Source organism: Capronia epimyces, assembly GCF_000585565.1.
Source record: "Capronia epimyces CBS 606.96 chromosome Unknown aczIQ-supercont1.9, whole genome shotgun sequence".
NCBI lineage: Eukaryota > Fungi > Ascomycota > Eurotiomycetes > Chaetothyriales > Herpotrichiellaceae > Capronia > Capronia epimyces.
In genome coordinates this window covers 503757-527241 of record NW_006912912.1, presented here as the reverse complement: position 1 = coordinate 527241, position 23485 = coordinate 503757, and the positions used below count along the sequence as shown (strand labels likewise).

Here is a 23485-nt window from a genome sequence, read left to right as displayed (position 1 = left end):
AACCTCGTCCGCCTCGTTCAGTCTGCAAGTATGAGCACTTTTACTGCCACACAGGCCCCAATTGGCCAGCAGGTTGGCAGTCTGCTGGCGACCTCGACGCCTCACACTTCCCCTCCGTCTCATAAGCATCGACTAAAGCACACACGCGCCACAGCCCATGTTCCCAACCGAGCGGCACATTTTGACACCTCCCTCTCGATAACAGCCCGCAAGTACCTCCAGACGTACGGTCTGACTCCTCCGCGCGCAGAGAGCTATGAAGTGCAGAAGACGAGATGTCTGGCTCAGCTGGCCTTGAAGACGACACCCATTGAAAAATTCTTGTATTTGAGCACCTTGAGGTACAACAATGTCCACCTGTTCTACCGGTTGCTCACAGATCATTTTACGGAGTTGACTCCGCTGGTGTACACCCCCACGGTTGGCGAAGCCTGCCAGAGATGGTCGGAGATTTACCAACAGCCGGAGGGCATGTACCTGAGTTTCGAGGACAGAGGCCATCTTTCTGGTATCATTCAAAATTGGCCACAAGGCAACGTGGAGATCACTGTCGTGACCGACGGCTCTCGGATCCTAGGCCTAGGAGATCTCGGTGTTGGCGGCATGGGTATCCCGATCGGCAAGCTTGCTCTGTATACCGGCTGCGCTGGGATCCGGCCAGAGGTTACCCTGCCGCTGACAGTGGATTTGGGCACAAGCAACAAAGCTCTGCAGGCGGATCCGCTCTACATGGGCAGCCACCGAGACAAGGTGACGCCGGAGGAGGAGCGGGAGTTCCTCGATGAACTCATGGCTGCGTTGAAGGAGCGCTGGCCCGACATCGTCATTCAGTTTGAGGATTGGAAGAATCCGTTTCCCTCTCTAGAACGCTATCGTCAAGATTATGCCATGTTCAACGATGACATCCAAGGCACCGGGGCGGTCATCATGGGAGGTATCATTGGGGCCGTGAAACAATCTGGAGTCGCGACTAGAGATCACCGTGCCGTCTTCCTTGGTGCAGGTTCGGCCGGGGTGGGTGTGGCCAAACAGATCGTGGACTACTTCATACACGAAGGTATGACAGAAGAAGAAGCAAAATCGCGTTTCTGGCTTGTGGACAGCAAGGGACTTGTTACTCAGGACCGGGGTGACAAACTCGCCGAACACAAAACTTACTTCTCACGGACCGACAACAATGGGCAACAGTTCCAAACTCTGGACGAGGTCATTGAGTATGTCAAGCCCACCATCCTCATGGGTCTGAGCACCATTGGAGGGGCCTTCACTCCAGACATCCTCCAGAAGATGGCCACATGGAACGAGCGACCGATCATCTTCGCCCTCTCCAACCCGTCTTCTAAATCCGAATGCACCTTCGAAGAAGCAATCACCCATACTGACGGCCGGGCCTTGTTTGCGTCAGGTTCCCCCTTCCAGCCGTACGCCTACAAGGACAAGATCTACCATCCAGGTCAGGGGAACAACATGTATGTCTTCCCAGGTATCGGTCTGGGAACCATTCTTTCGAAGGCGGTCCAAGTGACGCCTAACATGATCTATGCCTCGGGCGAAGCACTGCCTACCATGATCACGGAAGAGGAGAAGCAAATCTCTCTCTTTTATCCTTGTATCGCCCGCATTCGGGATGTCAGTGCGCGTGTTGCTCTGCATGTCATCCGCGCGGCCCAAAAGGACAATGTTGACAGATTGCATCATCTTCGCGAAATGAATGATGAAAGCCTGGAAGCTTGGATCAAGGATAAGATGTATGATCCTCACCAAGAGACCAAAGAGATCGAGAACGAAATCCGTGAACTTGTCGATGACCTGGCAGCTTCTCCGAAATTGTGACGGCTTGGCCATCTTTGACCCAAAATCGTCGTTGGTTTATTGAGATACCTAGGGACAAACGTCTCTGTTGCGTAGGGACACTGGGGCAACTGGACAAAATATGGTTGGGTGCAGGTTGCACTCCCGCGAGGCTCTCGGGCACGTTACGTACCCCTGTAGCTTTGGAATGCTAGGGCTAATTGGCTCATGAGTGGGTGAGGAAAATATCAGGTAAATGGAAATAATATGGATTATCTTGAACCGCAACAGGCCAGTACTCTGTAAGAATACTAGTAATTAGTGGCGAACGGGACGAGGCTGTCGAAGGAGGACGCTACAGGTTGCCGGGCAACAGGCCAAGACGGTTTCCGACAGGGATGAGGACTGGGTAAGGCTTAGTCGCGGAGCCATGGACCTCCTAGTCCGGGCCTATGCAACAACGAGCCCTCCCAGTTCCCTGTCGAAGCACGATAATCCCCAGTTCCACAACTGCGTCTTCAGACGGAGTTGCGCATGCACGCAGAAGAGACCTTGGTCGACCTCTGTTAGTTGCCTTCTGACTTCATCTTCCTGAGCGTCACTCACTCTCCGTCTCGACCGACCGACGACTCACTCTGTACTATTGTCAATCACTCAAGGCGAAGGTGAGTGAGCGTCCCTCCCGCGGTGGCCGTAGAAACGGGCAATGTTTCCTTCACTTGTGTGGCACTTTGACCAACACCAGGAATGCACCGCAGCTCAGGACATACAACAGATTCGATCCGATCACATCTCTACCTCGTCGCTTACAGTCGAGTTACCTCCTCCCAATGGCCTCGTTACTGACCACCATGTACGAGTTTCTCAATTCCTCTCCCTCTCCACAGCCTCTCTCTCCACATCTCACACTCAAACAATCATCCTCATGCGTCACGATCAATTCCTACACCTTTCATGACAATGGCGATGACCATGTCCATACCGATTCTGTCACTTGCTCACCCGCCAGTCCTTCTCGTGCCGCACAACTCCTGCGTCTCGGATTGAGTTCTCCTGCTCCTACTCCTCTTATTAACCAACTTTCGCCCTCTAGTAACGCCCGCACCCGAGGCCAGTTCAAGCCGCAACGCACAAACAAGGGCACCACAAGCTACCAGCTACGCCAGTTCGCCGAGGCTACTCTTGGAAGCGGGAGTCTGAGAAAGGCCGTGAAACTGCCTGAGGGCGAGGATCTGAATGAGTGGCTTGCAGTCAATGGTGCGTTACATGGTTAAGCAGAGAATGTTGCAAGATGTACACGCAGGACATAAAGCTGACAATTGCGATGCGAAATAGTTGTCGACTTCTACAACCAGATCAATCTCCTCTACGGCTCTATCACGGAGTTCTGCTCTCCACAATCATGTCCAGAAATGAAGGCAACTGATGAGTACGCAGCCCCGGAACGGAACTCCGCGGTTTTGGACCTTCCTAGACTGACTCTTGTAGGTTTGAATACCTGTGGCAGGACGCCGCAACAGGATACCCCAAGCCCACAAAGATGCCTGCACCAGAGTACATCGAACACCTGATGACCTGGGTGCAATCGAACATCGACAACGAGTCGACTTTCCCCTCGCGCATCGGCGTCCCCTTCCCCAAACATTTTCCTTCCACAGTTCGCCAGCTTTTTAAACGCCTGTACCGTGTCTACGCCCATATCTACTGCCACCATTATCAGGTTATTGTGCATTTGGGCCTCGAGCCTCATTTGAATACCAGCTTCAAACACTATGTCCTTTTCATCGACGAGCATGGCTTGGAGAAAGGTGGCGGCAAGGATTACTGGGGCCCGCTTGGGGATTTGGTCGATAGCATGTTGCAGAGTGATTGATTGTCATTGGAGGCACAGTTATGCGGATATGCTGGATAATGACCTAGGATCTGGCCTGCTGGGCCCGGACACCTACGACTGTCACGGCGTTGGGGTGGGCGAGGGAAACGGACGGGGATTAGGACCATGGATGATACTCGAGAGGCCACGAGCACGCGTGCTAGACGGAGTACCACGAACGGCGTTCGAAACGAAAGGGCGCGAATGTGGAGCGCAACTCTATGTTCACATTGGAATTCTAGAAATACAAGTATGGAATCTTGCGCTGATGAGGTTGAATCTGCAGTTCTTGTCTTCGAGACAATCTTCCTTGGTATTACAACTACATCTAGTTGACGCCGCACCTCGAATCGCGGCAAAAGCGCCATCCTCAAACCCGTCGCCCATCTTGTTGTAGTACATGTATCGAAATGGTTCCGCGGCGGCACAACGACAGTCAAAAAGCCCAACAGCCCACCCAACCAGTAGTCTTTCTATCTCGTGGTGGTGACATGAGAAGGCAGCCAGGACAACGAGTCGCGCCACTGAGCCACATAGATCAGGGTTGGACTACCACTAGTATCCTCTCCTATAACCGCCGCCAAAGGCGGCGGGCCCTCCACCCCTCCATCCGCCACGCATGGTGTCGTCGTTGTATGTCCGCCCCCCTCCACGAGGGAACGAGTCTGGTCGCCCGAAGGACCCACGTCCACGAGGCCCACCGCCAACCCCGTTACCATAGTGTGAGAATCGTGAATTGTAGGCGGCCGGTCTGTCGTCACGCCGGTATGAACTCGAACCTCGATCATCGCGGCGGTCGTAGCGATCCCTGTCTCTCTCGCGGTCCTGGCCACGTTCGCGCTCATCAATACGGTCTCGGTCTCGACGCTTGGCGTCTCTTCTGCTGCTCTGGTCATCGAGGGAAACAGAGACTTGGGTTCCTCCAACCCCATATCTTTCATCCTGACCATTGGACTCCGGTTTCCGAGGCTCCCCGGTTCGTTGATCTCGTTCGTTGTAAGTCGCGGGTGGCTCGCTCTCCATCTCGATGTCCTCCATCGCATTGTTATTGACAATTGGAGCCGGCATCTCTGAGGTCACAGCTCCGGGGTTTGAGTCGAGATCCGAGTGAGGCCTCGGTGCGGTACTGGGACCACCACCTGAGCGCTTCAGGAAAAGCTGTAGAATTCTTCCGTCTGCCCGCTGATTGTGATACGTTGATATGACCTTATCTGCGATAGATTTCTCGGCAAAGGCCATCTCTGCGACCACTGTGGGACCATTCGACACGATGCGACATGATATCATCCCACTGATCCCATTGTCATCCAGAGTGTCACTCTGCAGAGCTGACTCAATATCCGCAGCCGTAGTCCCCGGGGCAAAGTTGCTGGCTTCGACCACGAACGGACCTGCTTTGCCTTTTATGCTTAAACCCTGGCCTTGCAGTCGACGGGATGAAGGGACAACATTGGCTTGCGAAGACTCTAGGGCGGAGGTGAGACGAGCGGAGCGCGCATTGTTCTGAGACGCGGTTGACGAAGGCCGGGTTGGTGTAAACGGGTTTTTCCTCGCAGAGTTCGTGTTCGTGCTCGCAGCAGAGGATGATCGCTGTATTGAGATATTGTATCAGTGACAAATCCTTAGGAGTGCATTCGCACAAACGACTGTAGTCTCTGCTCTCGCCCGCAGACGGGGGCAGGGTGGAGGCGGAGCGGGATCGGGCTGTTCGGGGCTTGTAGTGTTATACCTTTGTAATCCGACTTGCAAGATCTGGGGTCCGAGACGAGCTTTTACTTGTGCTTCTGGAATCATCTTTGTTCTGTTTGGTTCTTCCGAAGATCTCTTTTGCCAGAGCTTCATTCTTTCTCTTCTGTCGGTCTAGACTTCTAGGTCAGTCGGCATTTGCGGTGAGGGTGAACTGAACCTGTGGAAGCACTTACCGGCCTGGATTATCGCATCAAAACTGACGGCGGTCTTTGCATTGGACATGACTGCCTAAAGATACGGAGGCTACAACATAGAGCAATCAAGGAGGTTTCAGATGAGTTGGATATCGGTGAAGGTGAGAACACCCACTGCAGCCGGAAGCCGCACTGGCTGCGCGCGCGAGGAGTGGAAGCGTACTTTTGGTCTTGGCAAGCGGCTGCTCGCGATGTGTGTACGGAGTTGCTAGTAGTACCTGGTATTATTCTCAAGGAAAGTTTTCCACAGCACCAAAGCTCATTGACCCTCAACCAGAAGTCAGGCTGTTCAGATTCTCGCCCTTGACATTACCCCAAAGCATAACATATTGCTGCGATTGGAACCTCGACCGTCAACCGGTGACCTGAGCACCAATGGCTTCTGCACTTCGCCCCGTTCTCAGACCAACCCATTTACCCAGTTTACCGACCTCGACAACAACGACAACATATATCTGCCAATCGTGTCGACATGCCCGTCTTTTGCGGAGGCCTAAGCGTCCGTATACTTTCACTCAGTTGGTGACGCTTTCCGATGGAAGTGCTTTCACACTGCGCACTACCTCTCCAGTCCCGGTCTACAGGTCAACACGAGATACAAGAAATTCGCCCTTGTGGAATCCATCATCGAAAGAACTGCTGAATGTCGAAGATGACGAAGCCGGAAGATTGGCTGGATTTCGAGCAAGATTTGGTACAGGCTTCGACACCGCGAAAGACGGAAAGAAAGAAGTTGACACGGAGAGTAATAATGCGTCGAGTGTCCCAGCTTCCTCAACAGCAACGAGGTCCAAAAGCCTCGAGGAACCGAAATTTGAAGACGAGCAGAACACGTTTGAAGAAGATGATATGAATCTACTAGATCTGATCAGCTCTTTTGGTCAAGAAAATGCCCAACAGGACAGTCAGACGTCGGAGCCGAAAAAGGGAGGAAAGAAATAAGCTGGCCAGACTTTCGGAATTGGCTGTATCAGAGTGCCTCATGTACAAGAAAGCATAGCATGTGGCGTTCAATTATTGGCGACCTGCACTGGGTTCTCAGATATTCGGCATGGCCAGGTCGTTCTATGACTTTGTTTTATGGTCAATGTACAAACATTTGGAAGTCCAATCTTCCCGTCTTGTCCCCGTTGTGCTTGCGTTTCGTTACGAGCCTTCAATCGGCCTACATGGTCGATTCAAAGCTAACGGTGGCTATGCGACTGCAGGATTGGACCCAACAGTCTCATGGGCGACTATTGATCTTGACCGGCGAGAGAGTCTAAATAGCGGCGAGTAGTGGCAAGGCATGACTGCACCCGGGCTCACTCGGTTTGGCATGTCGTAGCTCCAATCTAGGCCCTAGGGTTCACCATTGTTCTCTGAAGACGACTGATGATCGCTTTGGACTTCTGCCTGCCATTTGATAAACCGGCGACCGGAACAAGATCCGTCGTTATTCTCCTATATGCTACACATCCCAGGCACAATTAATATAGCTGAGAATGGACGGGTTATATACCCCCGACACATAATACATGTAATGGTTACCTGGTTACCAGATCCAGTAATATGGCGAGCATCGCCCAGAAGTTTTAGAACTGTGAAAAATGCCTAATCCGCAGAATATGGCGCTCAAGTGCCTATAAAAGTGTCTCAAGATATAGCGAACGTATGGTGGGTCACCGCTGAAATGAGATCAGAATGTCATCATTTTCGCGTATACCAGTGTAGCCTACGGATACGACTTTTTGGGTTTATTATCCCGACGCCGCCATCTTCCCAGATTTTGGATGCTTTATCCAAGTATCGACGTTTACACCACCTCTGTCTCTTTCGGCTGGACAAGCGCACGAAGCTGGCTCCGTACCAGTCAAGATGGCGGACTCTATCACATTGCATCCGTTCGGACTACAATATTACCTGCTGCTAGTTGCTGCATGGTCGCTACGGCTTCCCGCAATGATACTCGACTGGACAAAAAAAAGGAAGAGCTTAGACGTACTGGAGACCAGAGGTGTCACGCGGAAACGCATCCAGGTCCCGTCACGGGAGAACGGCCGGACGATAGCGGTGGATATATACGAAAAGGCCAACCAGCCTAAAGATGCCAAAAGGTATACGCATCTCAATTTCCATGGGTAAGTGATACGAGCCCTCCCCGCGAGCAGGCCTCGACAGGCAGGATTTCAATGTCAGCACCGCTGATCCTCCAGATCCGGTTTCATCATTCCTTCCCTGGGCAGCGATGTCGACTTCTGCAGCGACCTCGCCTCCACCGGCGTCGTGGTCTTCGATGCCGACTACCGCAAAGCGCCCGAACACCCGTTCCCTGCCGCTTATTATGATGCCCAAGATGTTCTCTCATATATCCAAAACCACTCCTCGGACTTCGATGTTTCCCGTCTCACCATCGGCGGCTTCAGTGCCGGCGCAAACCTTGCCATGGCATTAGCCGTCACCTCGCCTCCTGGCTCCATCGTGGGCTTGGCCTCATTCTACGGCAACACAGACTTGACGAGCGTCTATCCCGCACCCAATGAGAAGAGCTACGACGCCGGTACGGTGCTGCCGGCATGGTTGAGGCGGTTCTTTTATAGGTGCTATGTCCTGCCCAACCAGGACAGGGCCGATCCGCGGCTGTCGCCGGCGAATGCTCCGCTCGACAGGTGGCCAAAGCATGTTTTTCTTGCTTGTGGGACGGCTGATAGTCTACACGAGGCTGGAAGGATTATGATAGATCGATTGCGTGAGTCGGGGCATCGGGATGCGGAATTCTTGTCGGTGGAAAGGGAGGCGCACGCATTCGACAAGAGTGCCAAAGAGGGTTCCCCAACCGAGAAGAAGACACAGGAGGTTTATCGGAAGGCGCTGGCTATGATTGAGAGGTCTCATGAGTAACTACCACCTGGACGCGGCTTTTGTCTTGATAGGCTCATGCCCTCGATGCCGCTTCACCAACACACAATTTGGCTCTGTCGCACCAAGACTACAGCATGACTGAGAATAAGAAGGTCTTCCGCCTTTGTAGAGTTGACGAGGCGTCCGGCTCAGACCACGGTATGACCTGGTCATGCTGCTGCAAGCTATCAACTTAACTTGTCTTTTTGTCCACGTTGCTACAGAAGACGGTCGCGGGATAAGTGGTACTTAAAGCGGCGTGGTCTCGACAGGCGGTCCCGTTCTGAGCCGCCAACGGTAGTAATAGAGACACCTCAATTTGACCTCCGCGATTCAGTTCACCCGGCAGATACATCCACGCATCTACTCCTTTCGCTCCGCAGATCTATACGACTCAGGGCCACTCGCGGAATGGATTTGGATTCCCCTTGGGGGGGTGAGCCATGCCTGCAATGCTCTTGTAACCTCGAGCTAATCACCTCGCAGATGTCCCCTCTCACTCGCAGCCAGACAACCAGCAAGAGTCGACTACAGGCTCCTCCAAAGACACCGACCTCACGAGTGCGCTAGCCGAATAACAGCGGGCTATGGGATGCTGACACCTGCTCCAGGTTCCGTGACACCTGCGAAACCGTCCTCTGGCGGGCCACGTCCCTCCTCGTCGCGAAAGATACCTGCCCGCAAGATTGAAGTACAACCTACAAAGCTCGAGGCTGTAGATGACTCCTTGGATCCGCTTGGACCCCTAGGTGGTGATCCTGTGCTTACGACGTCTTCGGTATCCGCAGACCAGGCTCCGACCCCTCCTCGGAAAGAAAACAATGCAAGGGTCTCTCGACAGCCATCCACAACGTTGGCAGGTCTTGCGGGTTCTGAACACGAAGACACCACGTTTCCGGCCGGTAAGGTCAAAGGTCCGCCTCCTGTTCAGCCGCAAAGTGCTACCGGACCAGCACGACAAACACAGCCAAGTATCAGTGTCGAGCAGGCCGCAAAGCCGACCTTTGACATCAGCGTTGGAGACCCACACAAGGTTGGCGACCTGACTAGTAGTCATATCGTGTATCAAGTCCGCACAAAGGTGAGTCGCATGAGCGGGGGCGTTGCATCCGCTGACACGGACAGACCTCGTCAAAAGCGTATAAACAGCCAGAGTTTGCGGTCTCCCGGCGATATCGAGATTTTTTATGGCTCTACACGTCCCTGCACAACAACAACCCCGGAGTCGTGGTCCCTCCGCCTCCGGAAAAGCAAGCCGTCGGCCGCTTTGACAGCGAGTTCGTCGAGACTCGCCGTCACGCGTTGGAGCGAATGCTCAATAGGATTGCTGCACACCCCATTTTACATCATGATCCTGATCTCAAGATCTTCCTGGAAAGCGAGTCGTTCAACATTGATGTCAAAAACAAAGAGAATAGGGAGCCAGATTTGGGCCAGAACAAGGGCATGTTCAGTTCACTAGGAATCAACGTTGGCGGCTCCAGTGGCAAATTCGTCGAGCACGATGATTGGTTCCACGATCGCAAGATCTATCTCGACGCCCTGGAAAATCAGCTCAGGTCGTTGTTGAAGGCCATTGATGCCGTCGTCGTCCAGCGGAAGGGCCTGGCAGAGGCGGCCGGCGAGTTTGCTGCGTCGCTGGGCAACCTGGCCCAGGTTGAACTGTCGCCCGTTTTTTCTGGACCTTTGCAAGGCCTTTCGGATGTGCAAATTCGAATCCGCGAACTTTACGAAAGACAAGCCCAACAAGACGTTCTGACGTTGGGCATTACGATTGACGAATATATTCGACTCATTGGCAGTGTAAAGCAAGCGTTTTCGCAACGACAAAAGGCCTTCCATTCCTGGCACGCTGCCGAGAGTGAATTGTCCAAACGGAAAGCCGCTCATGAGAAGCTTTTGCGGCAGGGAAAGACTCTACAAGACAAGCTGAACGAGGTCAGCGCTGGCGTCAGTGATGCAGAAAAGCGCGCACACCAAGCGAGATTACTGTTTGAGGACATGGGCCGACTAATGAGGGGAGAACTGGAAAGGTTTGAAAGGGAGAAAGTCGAAGACTTCAAGAGCGGCGTTGAGACATTCCTGGAAGGTGCTGTCGAGGCACAGAAAGAGGTATGTTTTGCTGTGTGAGTTTTTGAGGCGACATCTAACCACCTGACTAGTTGATCGAGCTGTGGGAGACGTTCCTCCTACAGATGGACGCCGAGGATGACGTGCCCATCAAAGCACAACCGCTATCGAGGGAATCTGCCACCACAGACACCGCTCAAAACGCGACTCAGCCCGGTCAAGGTATCGACGCTCCTTCTGCCACAGCAACAGATGTGGCGTTGGAGCAAGACGCTTGATACTCCCCAGGGGCGAAGGTCTGGCGTGACCTGAGCCACTGGTGTGCAGCGTCTTCAATATACCAGACAAAAGCAGGTACAGATGGGGCGTTGAATAAAGGTTACAGGCTGTACAGTATGCCCGCCTCTCCTGAATGGCAGCAGTTGTTGTTACTGCGTATGGCTAGATACCCCGTGCAACCATTCACTGTGTTGCCAATTACTACTTCTGACCTGACCTGATCTGACCTGTGATGGCTCTGTCCACCTCTCCGCCCGCCCATGCGCTCCCTCAATTGGTTTCGTTTGTTTTGTTGCTTCTGCCTCTGGATCGTGCAGCTTTTTAAACATCGAGCGCTGAAGCAAGTGACGTACTGCGGTGCCGCGTCTTCTGTTCTCGGCTGATGATCCATAGAGCTTCCAGCGCAGGCCTTCCACACCTCTGCCTCTGCACCTACACGCCCCTAGAGAGCCGTTCTCCCCAGTGGCGTGCTCAATCAAGCAATCAATCACACACATCCTCTCCTCTATCAGTCACGCGCGCTCCAGGAACCCCTCGCCTGCCCCTGACTGCGCGGAGCTGGAGATCCGAGTCGTCGAATCCAGTCGTGACTGCCTTCTTTCCGCAGTTCGGATCTTGCCGACACGGGAATATGGCCGTGCCTATGCCTATGCCCATGTCCGTGGGAGGAGGAGGACCACACAACAAGCACTCCTCGCTGCATGTTGCGGTCCCGTTCATAGGAGGCGGAATACATACAAGGCAGACCAGGCCAACATCTCGACCGAGACTGTCGAGACCAGCCTCCGATCCGATGGGGACGCCGATTCACCATCCACCCTTACCCTTGCCCGAAGACCTCTCTCGGCCGACGAGCACCTCGACAATGTCCACTGCGGGCTCGTCGACGGCCTCGCCGACAGCGGCTGCTGCGTCCACACAAGCTGACGACCTTGACACTATGGTTCAAAGTTGGCCGTCCGGGACAGGGTCAGTCTCAGCCAGAGACAGCGCCTCGAATCCGTCGTTCTCGTTCTCCGTCTCGTCTGTCAAGATCTTGCCGCCTACACACTCTACGGCGGCGTCGTCTCCCGCGGGGTCCTTCTCCTTCACTCTCACTCTCACTCCTACTCCCACTCCTACGTCCACGCTATCTTCGTCTCCGGCCCTCACCTCTTCGCCTTCGGCCTCGCCCGGCACAAGCGAGGCTCCGTCGTCGACGCCCACGATCGGCGCCGTCGCTCTCTACATCGCCCTCGGCATCTTCTTGTTGTTCGGCATCTTATGTGTCTTCGTCACCAGCCCTGGCCTCATCGACCGGACTCGGAGATATTTGACATGGAGGAAGACCGCCACGGCCTCCTGACCGCCGTCGGCGCCAGTGCAAGTGCAAGCTAGCAAGCACTCGGGCTTGCTCCATGTCTTGGAAATTGGTTCGTACATAACAGAATGGAACGGAACGGAATGGATCCGATGCGGCTGTCATTTTCATGCGGATGGTCTTAGGCAGTAATTGCCGTCTGAGATCTAACATGGTGCTGCGAGACGCGACATATGTAGCTGATGCTGGTGCTGACGCTGACAATGGATGATCATGCCGCATGGTTGAGCCAAGTGTGGAAATAGCTGTATAGCATAGATAGAGGGAGGCAATACCAATAGGATCAGCATGCCCCGGGACATACATCTAGTAGGCGTTTACTGTCCGTACCCGTGTCCTTCTTCGTCAAGGACGACAAGACTGAATGATCGACCCCCCCTATTTGTTTGAATTGCCATGGTGTGCTGTTCTTTCACTCTCTCCGTCTATGAGCCTTCCGTCTCTGATCATCGAAACCAGTATTCTGAACAAGCTTGGATACTGAGTCCGTATTGTCGTGCCTGTATGATTCTGGTCCCTTTGCTCTCTGGTAGGCAGCTCTGTGCGAGGTTTGTCTGGATTTTCAAAATCATCCAAACTCGCTATAGCACCAACAAATGTCGTATTTCCAATGCATCTATACACGCTGCTACCTTTCATACCGCTCCTCTCATGTCCTCCAACACCATTCTTGTACAGTGCAATAATCTATCCTGCTTCTCTACTTCATGACCATCTATCCTCAAGACAACCAATGCTTCCAAGCCGGTCATCCCCACTCCTGTGCTGTCTCACTCGTTGTCGACAGATTCAACATTCGCTCGGATGATGACAATCTTTTCACCCTTGTCCCGTGCCTCCCTCTCTGGGCTATCTCGTACTTCAACTTCAACTTTGATACCCGCTCTACCGTTTCTTGAAGTACTTCGACTTGACCCAGGACTGAGATTGAAACGTTGTTCGACCCCACGATGTTCCCCCACTGAGAGTCGATGAGTTGACCTTGTCGATCTTCCTCTGACCGGCGTTCGAGGGTCAGGTTTCCGAGGACTAGGGCTTGACTCGCTCAGTGCCTCGAACCTGTTAGGAGGTGACAGCACTTGTTTTTCTGTCATAGCACGCTGAAGAGGAGTTCTTGGTTCTGATAGAGTGTCATTTACCTTTGGGAATGGGCCCAATCCCTCGACTTCTTCCGTGATCGGCATTTGTAAAGGTGGCACATTGGCGGGTTTCAAATCTTCAAGGTCCACCTTACCTTCTCCCAATTCGGACTCTTTGACAACTGGAGGGGGACGGCTTTGACGCCGGCTGAGACGTTCCTTTTCCGAATGTCTTCTGCGGTTCTCAGCATCGTCCTTTCCGTTGGCGGCTTGAAGCAAGTCTTGGACTATACTTTTCACTGCACTTGGCTTGCTCCCTGGGTGGTGTACATCCTTTGCTTCGTCTCCAGTCAGGAGAGGTCTTGCTTCTTGGGGTGGCGTTGATGGAGGTTTACTGAAGATAGTCCACTTGAACGGCCAGTTCATGGATGCCGTTCGCTGGTGGGGAACAGCCTCCGTAGCCCTGTCGTCCACAGATGCTGCATGTTCCGGGGCGGGCTGCTCTACTGTCATGACCGAAGAATCTGTGCTCGAATTCTGTTCAGTACTGACTATCGTTGGTAGAGTCAACGGTATCAAGGGTGTAGCTGGTCTTTCCTCAATGGTGCCTCCAAACTTGATTCTCGCAAACCTTTTCGTCTCTTTGCGATTGTGACTTCCACCTTGGGGAGCTCCCCGTCCGGGCGGAAAATGCTGACATATCTGCTCGTGTTCGGATGGCTTCTGGACAAGGCTCTCAAATAGGGCCGCCCTCTGCTTGACGGGGCTGAGCTTCTCGTCGGGGCGGGTCAAAGCCTGTGAACCCGGCTCGAGGACAGAGCAAGACAGTTGACGCTCAGGCGATGTTCTTGGCCGGGTTTCGACCAGCGGCGTCTCTGTACCGTGCTTGTCATCATGAGACTTCTTCCTGAGAGGTGGCTGCCGATGCCTCGATTTCTCCGCGTTGTTGACTCTAGCGAATTCCTCGCTGCTACGTGGCATGGCACTTCCCATGCTTTGTCTGACCTCTGGACCACGTGAATGTGAGTGATGGCATACTGGTTGACTCGTTTGAGAATAACTCGTTAGGTCGGGTCTAGGCGTAGCTTCATCACTCATTTCTGCAGATATCACGCCTGGCATCAAGGACTGATCCTCGATGGCATCGTCCAACATATGTCCCAATTCCGCCAGCGTATCTACGCGATCTCGCTTGGGTTTTTCGATAGTAACATTCTTGTCAATAACTGAACGAAGCCGCGATCTGGCCGTTGCTATCTCCCGGGCAGGATCCGCTACGTTCTCCATTGAACGATATTTTCGACGAAGTGAATGAAAGTCGTTGTCCTCCGCCGGTGGCCATGCCAGAGTTTGCTCAGTTCCGGGTCGCTCCATGCTCGTGACAGGTCGAACGAGGTCCGACACGGGATCTTTGTTTCGTTCGTCGTGTTCCAGTATAATAGGAGACTTTCCGAGGACGATAGGTCCTACGGGAGGACGTCCATCGCCACGAAGACCTTCATTCCCGTCTCTTGCCGCTCGGCTTGTCGGAGATGCGAAGATGGCATCCTGTCTTCGACCGCGACCGGAAAAGATACCAAAATCATTCGCTTGTGTGAGAACACGGGGTCCAGAGTAAGGCTTCGGGGCGGCAACCTCAGGAACTTGAATGTCTTGAAAGGCCCGAATGCGGTCGGCCACTGTGCCTCGTTGCGGACTGGCCTCATATTAGTAACTTCAGTTTGTCTAGGAGTGGACGGTATCAGCAGACCCTTGCGAGCTATTCATGCTCGAAGATGCTTAGCAGGACTATGTCGATGTCGCTCATATTAGACATGGGGGATTTGGTGGCAACCAAAACGTTGGTGGTGCAGACTAACAAGAGACAGGAACTGCATCGTGAGGATTCGTTGCTGTTAACGACGGCTCTTTCCTCCTCGCCTACGATTTGCATTTACCTGGGAAAGGCAGGAACGGGCAGTCCATTCAAGGGGCTGTTGCTGCGCTATACTGATCAGTCTAGCCCAGGAAGAGCCTGCTGTTTGCACTGGAGCCTTGCTCAAGGGCACATTCACTTCAGCGGGTTGTACAAGTGGAGAGAACAAAGGGCAAGAGCAAAATGAACCGATCGTTACATGGAGTAGAACAATGGAAATATTGTCACGATCCCATTCGATCTTCTCCGCGGTCTCATTTTATATGTACAGAAGTAGTGGCCATTCCCTCTTACTTCAGTGCCGCTTGCAATGATTCGAGAACCTGGAGAACATTAGCCCACGCCTCCCCGGAGTGGTGGTTTTATTACCTCGAGCTCAATCTTAGCCTCAGCAATGTCCTGCTCACTTCCACTTCCACTGGCGATCTTCTGGGCCTCGGAGATTTGTGATTTGACAGCTTCTTCGCTGAACTCTTCCAATGGGAAACCCTCGACAGCGTTTATGCTCAGAACGGAATTAGGTTGGACGACGGCAAATCCTCCGGAAACTGCGGGCGTGTGAGTATTCTTGCCATCCTTCTCCTTTAAATTCAACTTGACGTACGGAAAAATTGCTTGTTCCCGCCGCTTTCTTCGATGATTTCGACCAAACCAGGCTTCAACTGTTCAATGGACGGGACATGTTGAGCGAGGATACCCATCTCTCCGGATTCGGCAGGAAGGTTCACTTGTACGCTGGAGATACTAGTCAGCTCTCGACTGTTGAAGACTTTACATTGCGTCTGGGTTGGCGGATGTCGGGACGTACACATCTTGCGAATGGTAGATTGCCTGTGCAGCGATACCATGTCAGCTCAAGCATTCGGATGAGGCCTAATATCTCCTCTGGCTTATGTACAGGGAGCATAGTCTCAGGGTGTCGACATACCTGGTGAGGAAGGGCGAGGGAAAGCTTTATTTTGTCCGAGACGGCCTCAGCATACCCTCTACGTTGGATCGGCTTCAGGGCCGCGGCAGTTCTAGCGCGCAACGCTGCACGCGATAGTCGAAGGGCGCTCATGGTGACGACAAGCGGAAAGTTGTTGCAAGAGAAGTCTAGAGGTGTCGTAGCAAGCTCCGATGTGAGCTTCTGCTGCACTCCGAGTCGAACTGTCGGACTGCCAAGTACGCTTCCATATGCAGTTTAGTGCAATGAGAGAGCTAGGTGAAAATTAGAAAGGCAAGTGAACCGACACGAGGCAATACCACCACGTGACAAACCAAGGTCACGTAGTAACATGGTCCTAAAGATTGAGCTTTCCGAGGACTGTATACAAGCACACGGTCATACATGAGGATCAAGGATCACTTTAACCGCTATATATGTAGCTTCACAAGATAAGATATCCTAGGTGCCACATCAGGCAAGACTACGACTCTAACACATAAATCCATGTGCTGGCTCGATCGTGCGAGGAACGGCTCGTGATGTTCAGAGATTCGCGCGATTGTACAAGTGCCTGGTATACTCCTGTGCACTGTCCGCTCGGGAAGGTGACGGAAAAACTTCGCCTGAATGGGCGCAGTTTGGGACAGACTGGGGAATGGAGCCCATCCGTCTATCGCACGCGTCTTCAGGTCGTGTGCTGTCACCTAGTCGGCCTCGATTTCCTTCAGAATTTCTGTGACTTGCACTCCGGCAGCTCATATAACCGGGCGACATTCTTCGGTCTGAGCAGTGGTGACATACCAGAGACACACAGAGGCGATGCTTCATGCGAGGTTGTGATCTGATATCCTGGAATACCATTCATCGAGTTCGTCTGCAGATATGCATGTAGCCCGTCATCTTCGAGTTTGAAACCCGTGCACAACATCAGAATCTGGCCAGTGTCCCGTATCACAAGTACAGCTCTTGCATCCCAGCTGGTAGCTTGAACAATTCAAACCCTTCGTCGACCTTTTTATTCAGCGGATTCTCATCCATTTTCGCGGAGCCGGTGGCGTTTTTCTCCCAACGGTCAAGTAATCCAACATCCCAATCCTGGAATCTCCGTGCAGACTGAGGCAGGATCTCTGTACTTTCCTGCAAGCTTTTTTTGAAGTCTGCGAGGTCATCTGTTGTGCCCACGAGCTCTTCGTACACGTTGCTGTTGGCGTCTAAGAACTTGACGGGATCCGGAAGTGTCTTGTAGAAGACTTTCATGGCTCGGTGAACTGTAGGCCCTCGCTTACTGCTCGAGTAATAGATGTCAGGATTAAAGATCCAAAGCATCAGACCTTCGGTCTTCAGGTCGGATTCGGTATGATTGTCAGCGTGCACAACGATTCTGCGCGTCACAGAACTTTCGATCAAAGACAGCAGCTGGGCACAAACAAAGATCGCCGCTGGGAACTGTTCCGCGTCCTGATTCAAATCGGGAATGACCTGCAGCCGAGACTTGAACAGTCGGTAGCCTATCTCGCCTTCTTGACGAAAGCCTAGAGTAATCCCGCAACCAGGGCATTTGAGGGTGCAAGAATCTATTCTCGAAGGGTGCTTGACGTTCTGAATAAGTATTGGTTAGCTAAATTGAAATGTACCTCACGCAAATCCCTCTGCGTTGTGCGACTCAAAGACGCAAAGGTGAAATAAGGAGGCGTATCCATTTGTGACACGGCAGCAGGCTATCCATCACTCAGATAATGAGGTTGGCACTTGCCACCGTGGACGCGGAACGACGTCGATATGCGGCGAATGTATCAGAAACCGGGTCAATTGAACCTCAAAGATGAGTTTGAACGGTCTCTTTCTTCACGCCGGAGGAAAGAAGGCCCGAAGGCCAACTAGGGGACATGGGGACTTACTTGCACGTTCGGACAGTCCTCTTCATGCAGCAGAAAAGAGACGGCATCCACCAGCCCAACCCTGGGAGTGGCGGTAAACTTGCTGGTAGGAGAGAAGCCTTTGGATTCGGCGGCGTGTTCATGGGTAGAATTATCGTGGGGCTTGTGGCAGAACCAGAAGTCCATCAGCTCTGCCCAATGTTCGCTGGGCAAATCTTTCCACACAGTGACTCGTCCAGCCTGTAGGACATCGGCGCCACAATCTTTGCATCGAATCGCGGTATTTGCGGTCAGAGCTCCTGCAGTCCAAGGGACCTCGATACCGCCTGACTCATCTATGTCAGGTTTTAGCTGTCCAAGATCGTCTATTTGCAGCCGAGCTGAGATCTCGGTTTTCTTGTCTATGGGGAAAGTTACATGTGCGGTGCCGGAGATCTGGGTGGGAAGATAGATGCTGGCAGACTGGCCGTCGTGGAGCGCCGTGATGATTTTCTTATCTGACGACAAGAGGATCTTAGTGTGCTCATTCTTCTCGGTCTGAAGAGAAGCGTGCAGTGTGAGCTGGCGAATGTGAGTGAGCGCCTCGGCGTAGAGGTAGATTGTTGGATTGGACATGTTTCGCCCGTTGTTGGCTAGTAGGAGATTTAGACTGTTTCTGTCATTCCTTGCCCTGAAATCGGGAATGAAAGGAGAGTGCGGCAGGACATGCGGACGGAGAGGGCTGACGGGTTGACGGGTTGCTCTGCTGGGGTCTATCTCTCCAGGATGGACGGCAGCAAGTCACCAGACCTGTCAAAGATTGCACCGTCACTGACAAGCCCAACGGGATCTGCCTTGCAAGTAGCAGACCTCGCGACGCCAGTCCATTGATTCGACAGATGATCAGATGGGATTCTGCACGAACCGAAGAATGCGGTCGGTGCAGAGCGACTGATGGTGGCAGATGGCAGACACCAGACGCCAGGTGACGTTTGGGAAAAAATGTTGGTGTCGAACTTGTCGAGGTCGGATTGCGTTGCTGTATCACAAAGTCCTCCGTACTCTGCACAGCGCGGCGCTCGACCGTAGTGGATCGTAAACCACTCCATCTGTCTAAGCAATACGGATAATGGGGACAAGAAACATCACAACAGAACTGAGGCGAACGACAGCGGTCGGTCTATTCACCAAGGTAAAGATACTCAGGTATTATTTGTTCGCTATTGATCCCGTCTTGCAAGGCTCTCTCTCAGGTACCCAGCATACCCTTCATCCACCTTTCAACGAGTGTGAGTGTCTGCGCTGTCCCCTTCGCCCAGTCCAACAGCCAGGTACACCATGCTAAGGATAGAGATAGAGGCCGTCCGACTCAGCTAGAGTTGACTGCTGATAGATGCAGGTGACACGCCGTCAGACTGTGTTTGGATGATTGACGAAACCCTCAGTATGCCACGCATTTTATCCCCCGTTGCCCCTGTCCATTGTGTCTATTTTTGTATCCGTATGCCGCAGCCCTCGATGGCATGACTGTATGATTTGTGCTCGACGTTTGGAGCCAAAGCCGCCGCTCGCTTCTCTAAAACGAATTTGCTGCAAAGCATGAGTTAGCTATCCCAGCACGAACGGTGACAGGCAGCGGCGTACACTTTGCCGTCGAACAAATGCCTTTAGCAAGCTTTGCCGCACTTGTGGCATCTGGTGCCAGGAATCACCCATGTTTCGACTCCGTTCGCCTTGCATTGAGGGCATCTCACACCGTTCATCTGGTCGGCGTCTGTCAGCAAGTGCTGGAACAGTACCAGGGCCATAGTCCTCACCGGCCTAGAGCGAACGTGCGGACTCAAGTCAGGCTGCTGCTTGACGTTGTCGGCATGTCCTGTGGGAACGCGAGGAAGGTTGACTTGAAACTTTGGAAGAGCCATAGTTGGAGAAGATGAAACAGAAAGAAGGCCGTTGATCCAGCATGAAGGAAAACAAGTCGGGTTGATGGGGAGGATGACGGTTGGGAGGCACTTTTATTGCGCTTGGAAAGAGCAGAGTTGGTTGCACATGAAGTCGGCAAGAGGGACTCGCTCTTTCTTCTAGACTCACAGCTACCGAGCACCTTCCACATCGCTGCCGTTCGAAACTACCGGATCTGGCAAAATGGTCAGGTTCTCACGCTTGCAACCGACGTCCAGACGTACTGGTAGCTCGATAGCTCAGTAGCTATGTAGACGTGGCCAAAGTCCCCAGTCCCGAGTCCCGACATATACGATCTGCCTGAGTCGAAATCGCCGGATGTCTGCTTGCGACGCAGCAGAGGCTGAGATGGTAAGACAATGTCTTCGATACAACACCAACTCGGTGGAGGTTGTGTCTTTCTGTCGTACTACATTGCGGTATCCCGCTGTCGGGTCGTTTTGCTCTTCATCGAGATGCAGCCGTCAACGGATAGAATGGGTGCATTATAGACTATCTGCCTGCTGGACGATGGTAATCTTCACCTAACGCACATACCATCCCTCGAGCAGTCTGATCGGCCCCCACAATTCTCATCACACGTGCTCATCGACGATCAATGGAAGCCGCCGACGTATGAGGCGCGAGAATCTTGCTGGCCACTTGGGCTGAGTATGACAACAGCCACTGTGCATCAAGCAGGTGCACACCGTGGCCTCGCTTCAGATCCCTGTTCATCTAAGCCAGATCTTTCGAGATATGCACAAGCAATGCTCCCTGCACCGGCAAGCCCGTCGAATCAAGCAAATGAATGAATCTGTAACCCGGCTGGAGGCGGTCGAGACGGATGCACGCCCAAGCAAGTAGGTTGTCTTTGCCAATCGATCGGTCGTCCATGACTTTCAGTCTATTGACAAGTGTCAGTGTAAGCATCCGCTGGTTGGCCAAGGCATCACATGACAGGTCAAGTATCAAGCTCATAACAGGGGCCGGGAGGACAACAGTTGCAAGCACAGGGAAACGAGATTTGTGCGACACGATCGCACACGATCGCACATGCTAGGCAAACAAATGCTGGCCGCAGCTCGCCGAGATATTCCAGGGATTGTGGTATGGTATCGGTGACTAGTCCGGTTTGAGGCATGCAGACCAATATTTCATGCTTGCCCGCAGCTTTCTGCGAATGCGTGACATTGCACAACTCTCACAGCGCACACGGCATCCCATTTCGGCACGATGACACTTGCCTCCTTATTACATGCCGATACCTCGCCCACTCAGTGCTACAGGCGACCACAACAAGAGGGATGGCACAGGGATGGTATGCGAAAGTCGTGGACGGTCCGAGACAAGACTCGCGGTGAGGCCAAGCACGTCTCAGTTGGGGCAGATATCAGGAAGGCTATCAAATCCGACCAACTGAACTTGGACCAGATGAAGAACTTCTCGTTCCACTGACGAAAGGAAATGATCGCTGGGCAGATAATAAGAAGTAAACATACCTGAGAAAGCTCAACTCCTCGACCACTTCTGAGATTTTCATCCAGCTCAGTTTCTCATTGCCAAAATCAGGACAGTCACTCCTGGATGTCGCGGATCTACGCTTGTAGTACTTGTCGTCTATTTCGTCACCGCTACCCGCGTCGGCGTCGAGCTGCGCTTTGTTCGGAACATTGGGACCTTTACCTTGCCCCGGTGGGCCATGAGTGTCAACGTGGAGCTGAAGTCTGACGTACGGCCTGATCTTGGAAGCATAAGACGCATCCTTGTCCGCCGGTAATGGTAGTCTCTGTGCTGCGAGGAGGCGTACCTCGAGATCAAGCCATTGGGTTCTGGGCGCAATGGTAGGCGTGCCATGCACTTGCCTGTGGGCTTCGTTATAGCGATAGCCCTCCGGCTTTAGCACCCATCCTTTCGTACCTGCGAACATACCCTCATTAAGCATCATGCCCTTGTCGAGCTTTTGCCAATTCAAGGCCACCATCTGAGCGCCTTGTCGCCAGTGAAAGGTCGGGTCGGTGTTGGAGCTGTTTATCCTCGTTCCTTTGGGGAACACTCTCATCATATATTTCTTGTTATGGTCAAACAACGCCGGGCCATGGAACGGGTCTGAATGCATGGAGAGCACTTTGTTTTCGGACAAGCTGAAGACGTGGGTAGGGATGGACGCTTCTGGTTGCGCGAAGTGCTTGAAAGTGTAGGCCCGGGTGTAGACACCTAGTTCAGAGAGGGACTTGAGTACCTTGGAGGGCTTCTTCTTGTCCAAGGAACTCGCTGACCCGTCTTCGGTGCTTCCATCGGTGGAGTTCGATACTGCCAGGTTGATCGGATTGTTGGATTCCCCGGTGTTTGGGTCCGTCGTCCACTTGACTTTGATGAGAATTTTCCGTTTCAGTGACTCCGGCGATGGAAGAACCGACATGTCAGTTTCCGTGCTGATATCCACCAGTAATCCAGACCAAACTTCCCGCATAATATCCACCATGATCTCCTGCTGAGGGAGGGAAGCATGAACTTCGAGCGAGACAATTATAGGTAGGTCAGTGCTCAGGAAAGCCGACTCCTTGATAGACTGACAAACAGAGCGGAATGTTACGGAATGAGTGAGGGTGTAGCCGTGGAGAACTCGAGGCTCGCTTTTGGAGGAAAGCATGGTTGACGGCTGGGGGTGTAGGTAGGTTGGACTCAAATTTGACATTTCAGACTTGCGAGATGCGGCAGTGGTCCTGGATTCACCATCCGCATCCGCAATCTGCAAAGTACCCAAGTCTGGAGGTCGGTCGCTGTTCACCAGCGACCCCGAGTGAGAGCGAGAGCGAGAGCGCATCCTTGCTGCACGAGCTTTCACTCTGTTCCATCGAGATGGTTTGGAGTCGGACCTTGTCCGGCCATATGTATCACCTTGCTCTTGTTCACCTTCCGAGCTGCTGGTGTCTGAATCGCTGTCACCATCCCACACATCGATTTCCAGGCACCTGCAGCCGCGGTTTAGGACGATCTTGTATGCATCAACACTTGCCTCGCCGTATAGCTGGTGGCCAGAAAGATACGTGTTGTGGCTCGAGCTAATGTAATAGGAGGACAGCGGATAGCTGTAATCGGGGGTGTTGAGGTCTGCCATGGCGCTCGACTTCTTGGAAGCCATATATGACAAGAAGGACGACTCGTCGGGAAACTGGCAACCATCTTGAGACAGCGCAGGCTTGTGCGTCGATACGAGATTCGACAAGACCGACTGTGAGAAGGGCGTGACGGGTGTGTCTCTGGCAACCGTGGAGGGTTGACCGCCGCCAGCAACACGAATGGGAAGTGTCTTCATCGTTGCACCCGTTCTCTCGATGAATGTATTTCTGTTCGGGTTCGGCAGGCTCAAACAGTCCTCAACAAAAGCAAGTCAAGAGACTGGTGAACTTGCCGAGAGGACCTCCGCTCCGAGACTTCTCTATGCGAGAAATGCAGACTGAAGTCTCGAGGTCAGAAGGAAACAAGGGCACGAGCGACTGGCGGAGCAGGGTTGAGGCTGAGGTGTGGCATCTTGTCGTTGAGTCTGCTACTGAGTCAGGGTCACAG

At 53.0% G+C, this 23485-nt stretch overlaps 10 protein-coding genes across 10 annotated transcripts; 5 read left to right on the top strand and 5 right to left on the bottom strand.

Moving 5' to 3' along the window:
* Positions 1 to 30: 30 nt before the first annotated feature.
* On the top strand, positions 31 to 1833 carry A1O3_09179 (malate dehydrogenase (oxaloacetate-decarboxylating)(NADP+); the record flags this gene model as incomplete). Its single annotated transcript, XM_007739275.1, has 1 exon — positions 31 to 1833. The coding sequence occupies one exon, from the start codon at positions 31 to 33 to the stop codon at positions 1831 to 1833; it is 1803 nt and encodes a 600-aa protein (XP_007737465.1).
* An 809-nt stretch (positions 1834 to 2642) lies between these two features.
* A1O3_09178 (maintenance-ploidy protein MOB1 (MPS1 binder 1)) lies at positions 2643 to 3664 on the top strand (the record flags this gene model as incomplete). Its single annotated transcript, XM_007739274.1, has 3 exons — positions 2643 to 3048; positions 3127 to 3220; positions 3280 to 3664. 3 exons carry the CDS (start codon positions 2643 to 2645, stop codon positions 3662 to 3664), a joined length of 885 nt encoding a protein of 294 aa, XP_007737464.1.
* Positions 3665 to 4219: 555 nt separating this feature from the next.
* On the bottom strand, positions 4220 to 5635 carry A1O3_09177 (uncharacterized protein; the record flags this gene model as incomplete). Its single annotated transcript, XM_007739273.1, has 3 exons — positions 4220 to 5254; positions 5394 to 5524; positions 5587 to 5635. The coding sequence occupies 3 exons, from the start codon at positions 5633 to 5635 to the stop codon at positions 4220 to 4222; spliced, it is 1215 nt and encodes a 404-aa protein (XP_007737463.1).
* Positions 5636 to 5982: 347 nt separating this feature from the next.
* On the top strand, positions 5983 to 6549 carry A1O3_09176 (uncharacterized protein; the record flags this gene model as incomplete). The annotated part of the gene is made up of 1 exon (XM_007739272.1): positions 5983 to 6549. The coding sequence occupies one exon, from the start codon at positions 5983 to 5985 to the stop codon at positions 6547 to 6549; it is 567 nt and encodes a 188-aa protein (XP_007737462.1).
* A 915-nt stretch (positions 6550 to 7464) lies between these two features.
* On the top strand, positions 7465 to 8487 carry A1O3_09175 (uncharacterized protein; the record flags this gene model as incomplete). The annotated part of the gene is made up of 2 exons (XM_007739271.1): positions 7465 to 7727; positions 7803 to 8487. The coding sequence occupies 2 exons, from the start codon at positions 7465 to 7467 to the stop codon at positions 8485 to 8487; spliced, it is 948 nt and encodes a 315-aa protein (XP_007737461.1).
* Positions 8488 to 9079: 592 nt separating this feature from the next.
* On the top strand, positions 9080 to 10835 carry A1O3_09174 (uncharacterized protein; the record flags this gene model as incomplete). The annotated part of the gene is made up of 3 exons (XM_007739270.1): positions 9080 to 9568; positions 9613 to 10599; positions 10650 to 10835. 3 exons carry the CDS (start codon positions 9080 to 9082, stop codon positions 10833 to 10835), a joined length of 1662 nt encoding a protein of 553 aa, XP_007737460.1.
* Positions 10836 to 12966: 2131 nt separating this feature from the next.
* A1O3_09173 (uncharacterized protein) lies at positions 12967 to 14649 on the bottom strand (the record flags this gene model as incomplete). Its single annotated transcript, XM_007739269.1, has 1 exon — positions 12967 to 14649. One exon carries the CDS (start codon positions 14647 to 14649, stop codon positions 12967 to 12969), a length of 1683 nt encoding a protein of 560 aa, XP_007737459.1.
* Positions 14650 to 15523: 874 nt separating this feature from the next.
* Positions 15524 to 16250, bottom strand: A1O3_09172 (ATP synthase subunit delta, mitochondrial; the record flags this gene model as incomplete). The annotated part of the gene is made up of 4 exons (XM_007739268.1): positions 15524 to 15738; positions 15795 to 15925; positions 15999 to 16021; positions 16119 to 16250. The coding sequence occupies 4 exons, from the start codon at positions 16248 to 16250 to the stop codon at positions 15524 to 15526; spliced, it is 501 nt and encodes a 166-aa protein (XP_007737458.1).
* Positions 16251 to 17069: 819 nt separating this feature from the next.
* A1O3_09171 (uncharacterized protein) lies at positions 17070 to 18610 on the bottom strand (the record flags this gene model as incomplete). The annotated part of the gene is made up of 2 exons (XM_007739267.1): positions 17070 to 17717; positions 18017 to 18610. The coding sequence occupies 2 exons, from the start codon at positions 18608 to 18610 to the stop codon at positions 17070 to 17072; spliced, it is 1242 nt and encodes a 413-aa protein (XP_007737457.1).
* Positions 18611 to 20653: 2043 nt separating this feature from the next.
* A1O3_09170 (uncharacterized protein) lies at positions 20654 to 23234 on the bottom strand (the record flags this gene model as incomplete). Its single annotated transcript, XM_007739266.1, has 2 exons — positions 20654 to 20822; positions 21418 to 23234. 2 exons carry the CDS (start codon positions 23232 to 23234, stop codon positions 20654 to 20656), a joined length of 1986 nt encoding a protein of 661 aa, XP_007737456.1.
* Positions 23235 to 23485: the final 251 nt, after the last annotated feature.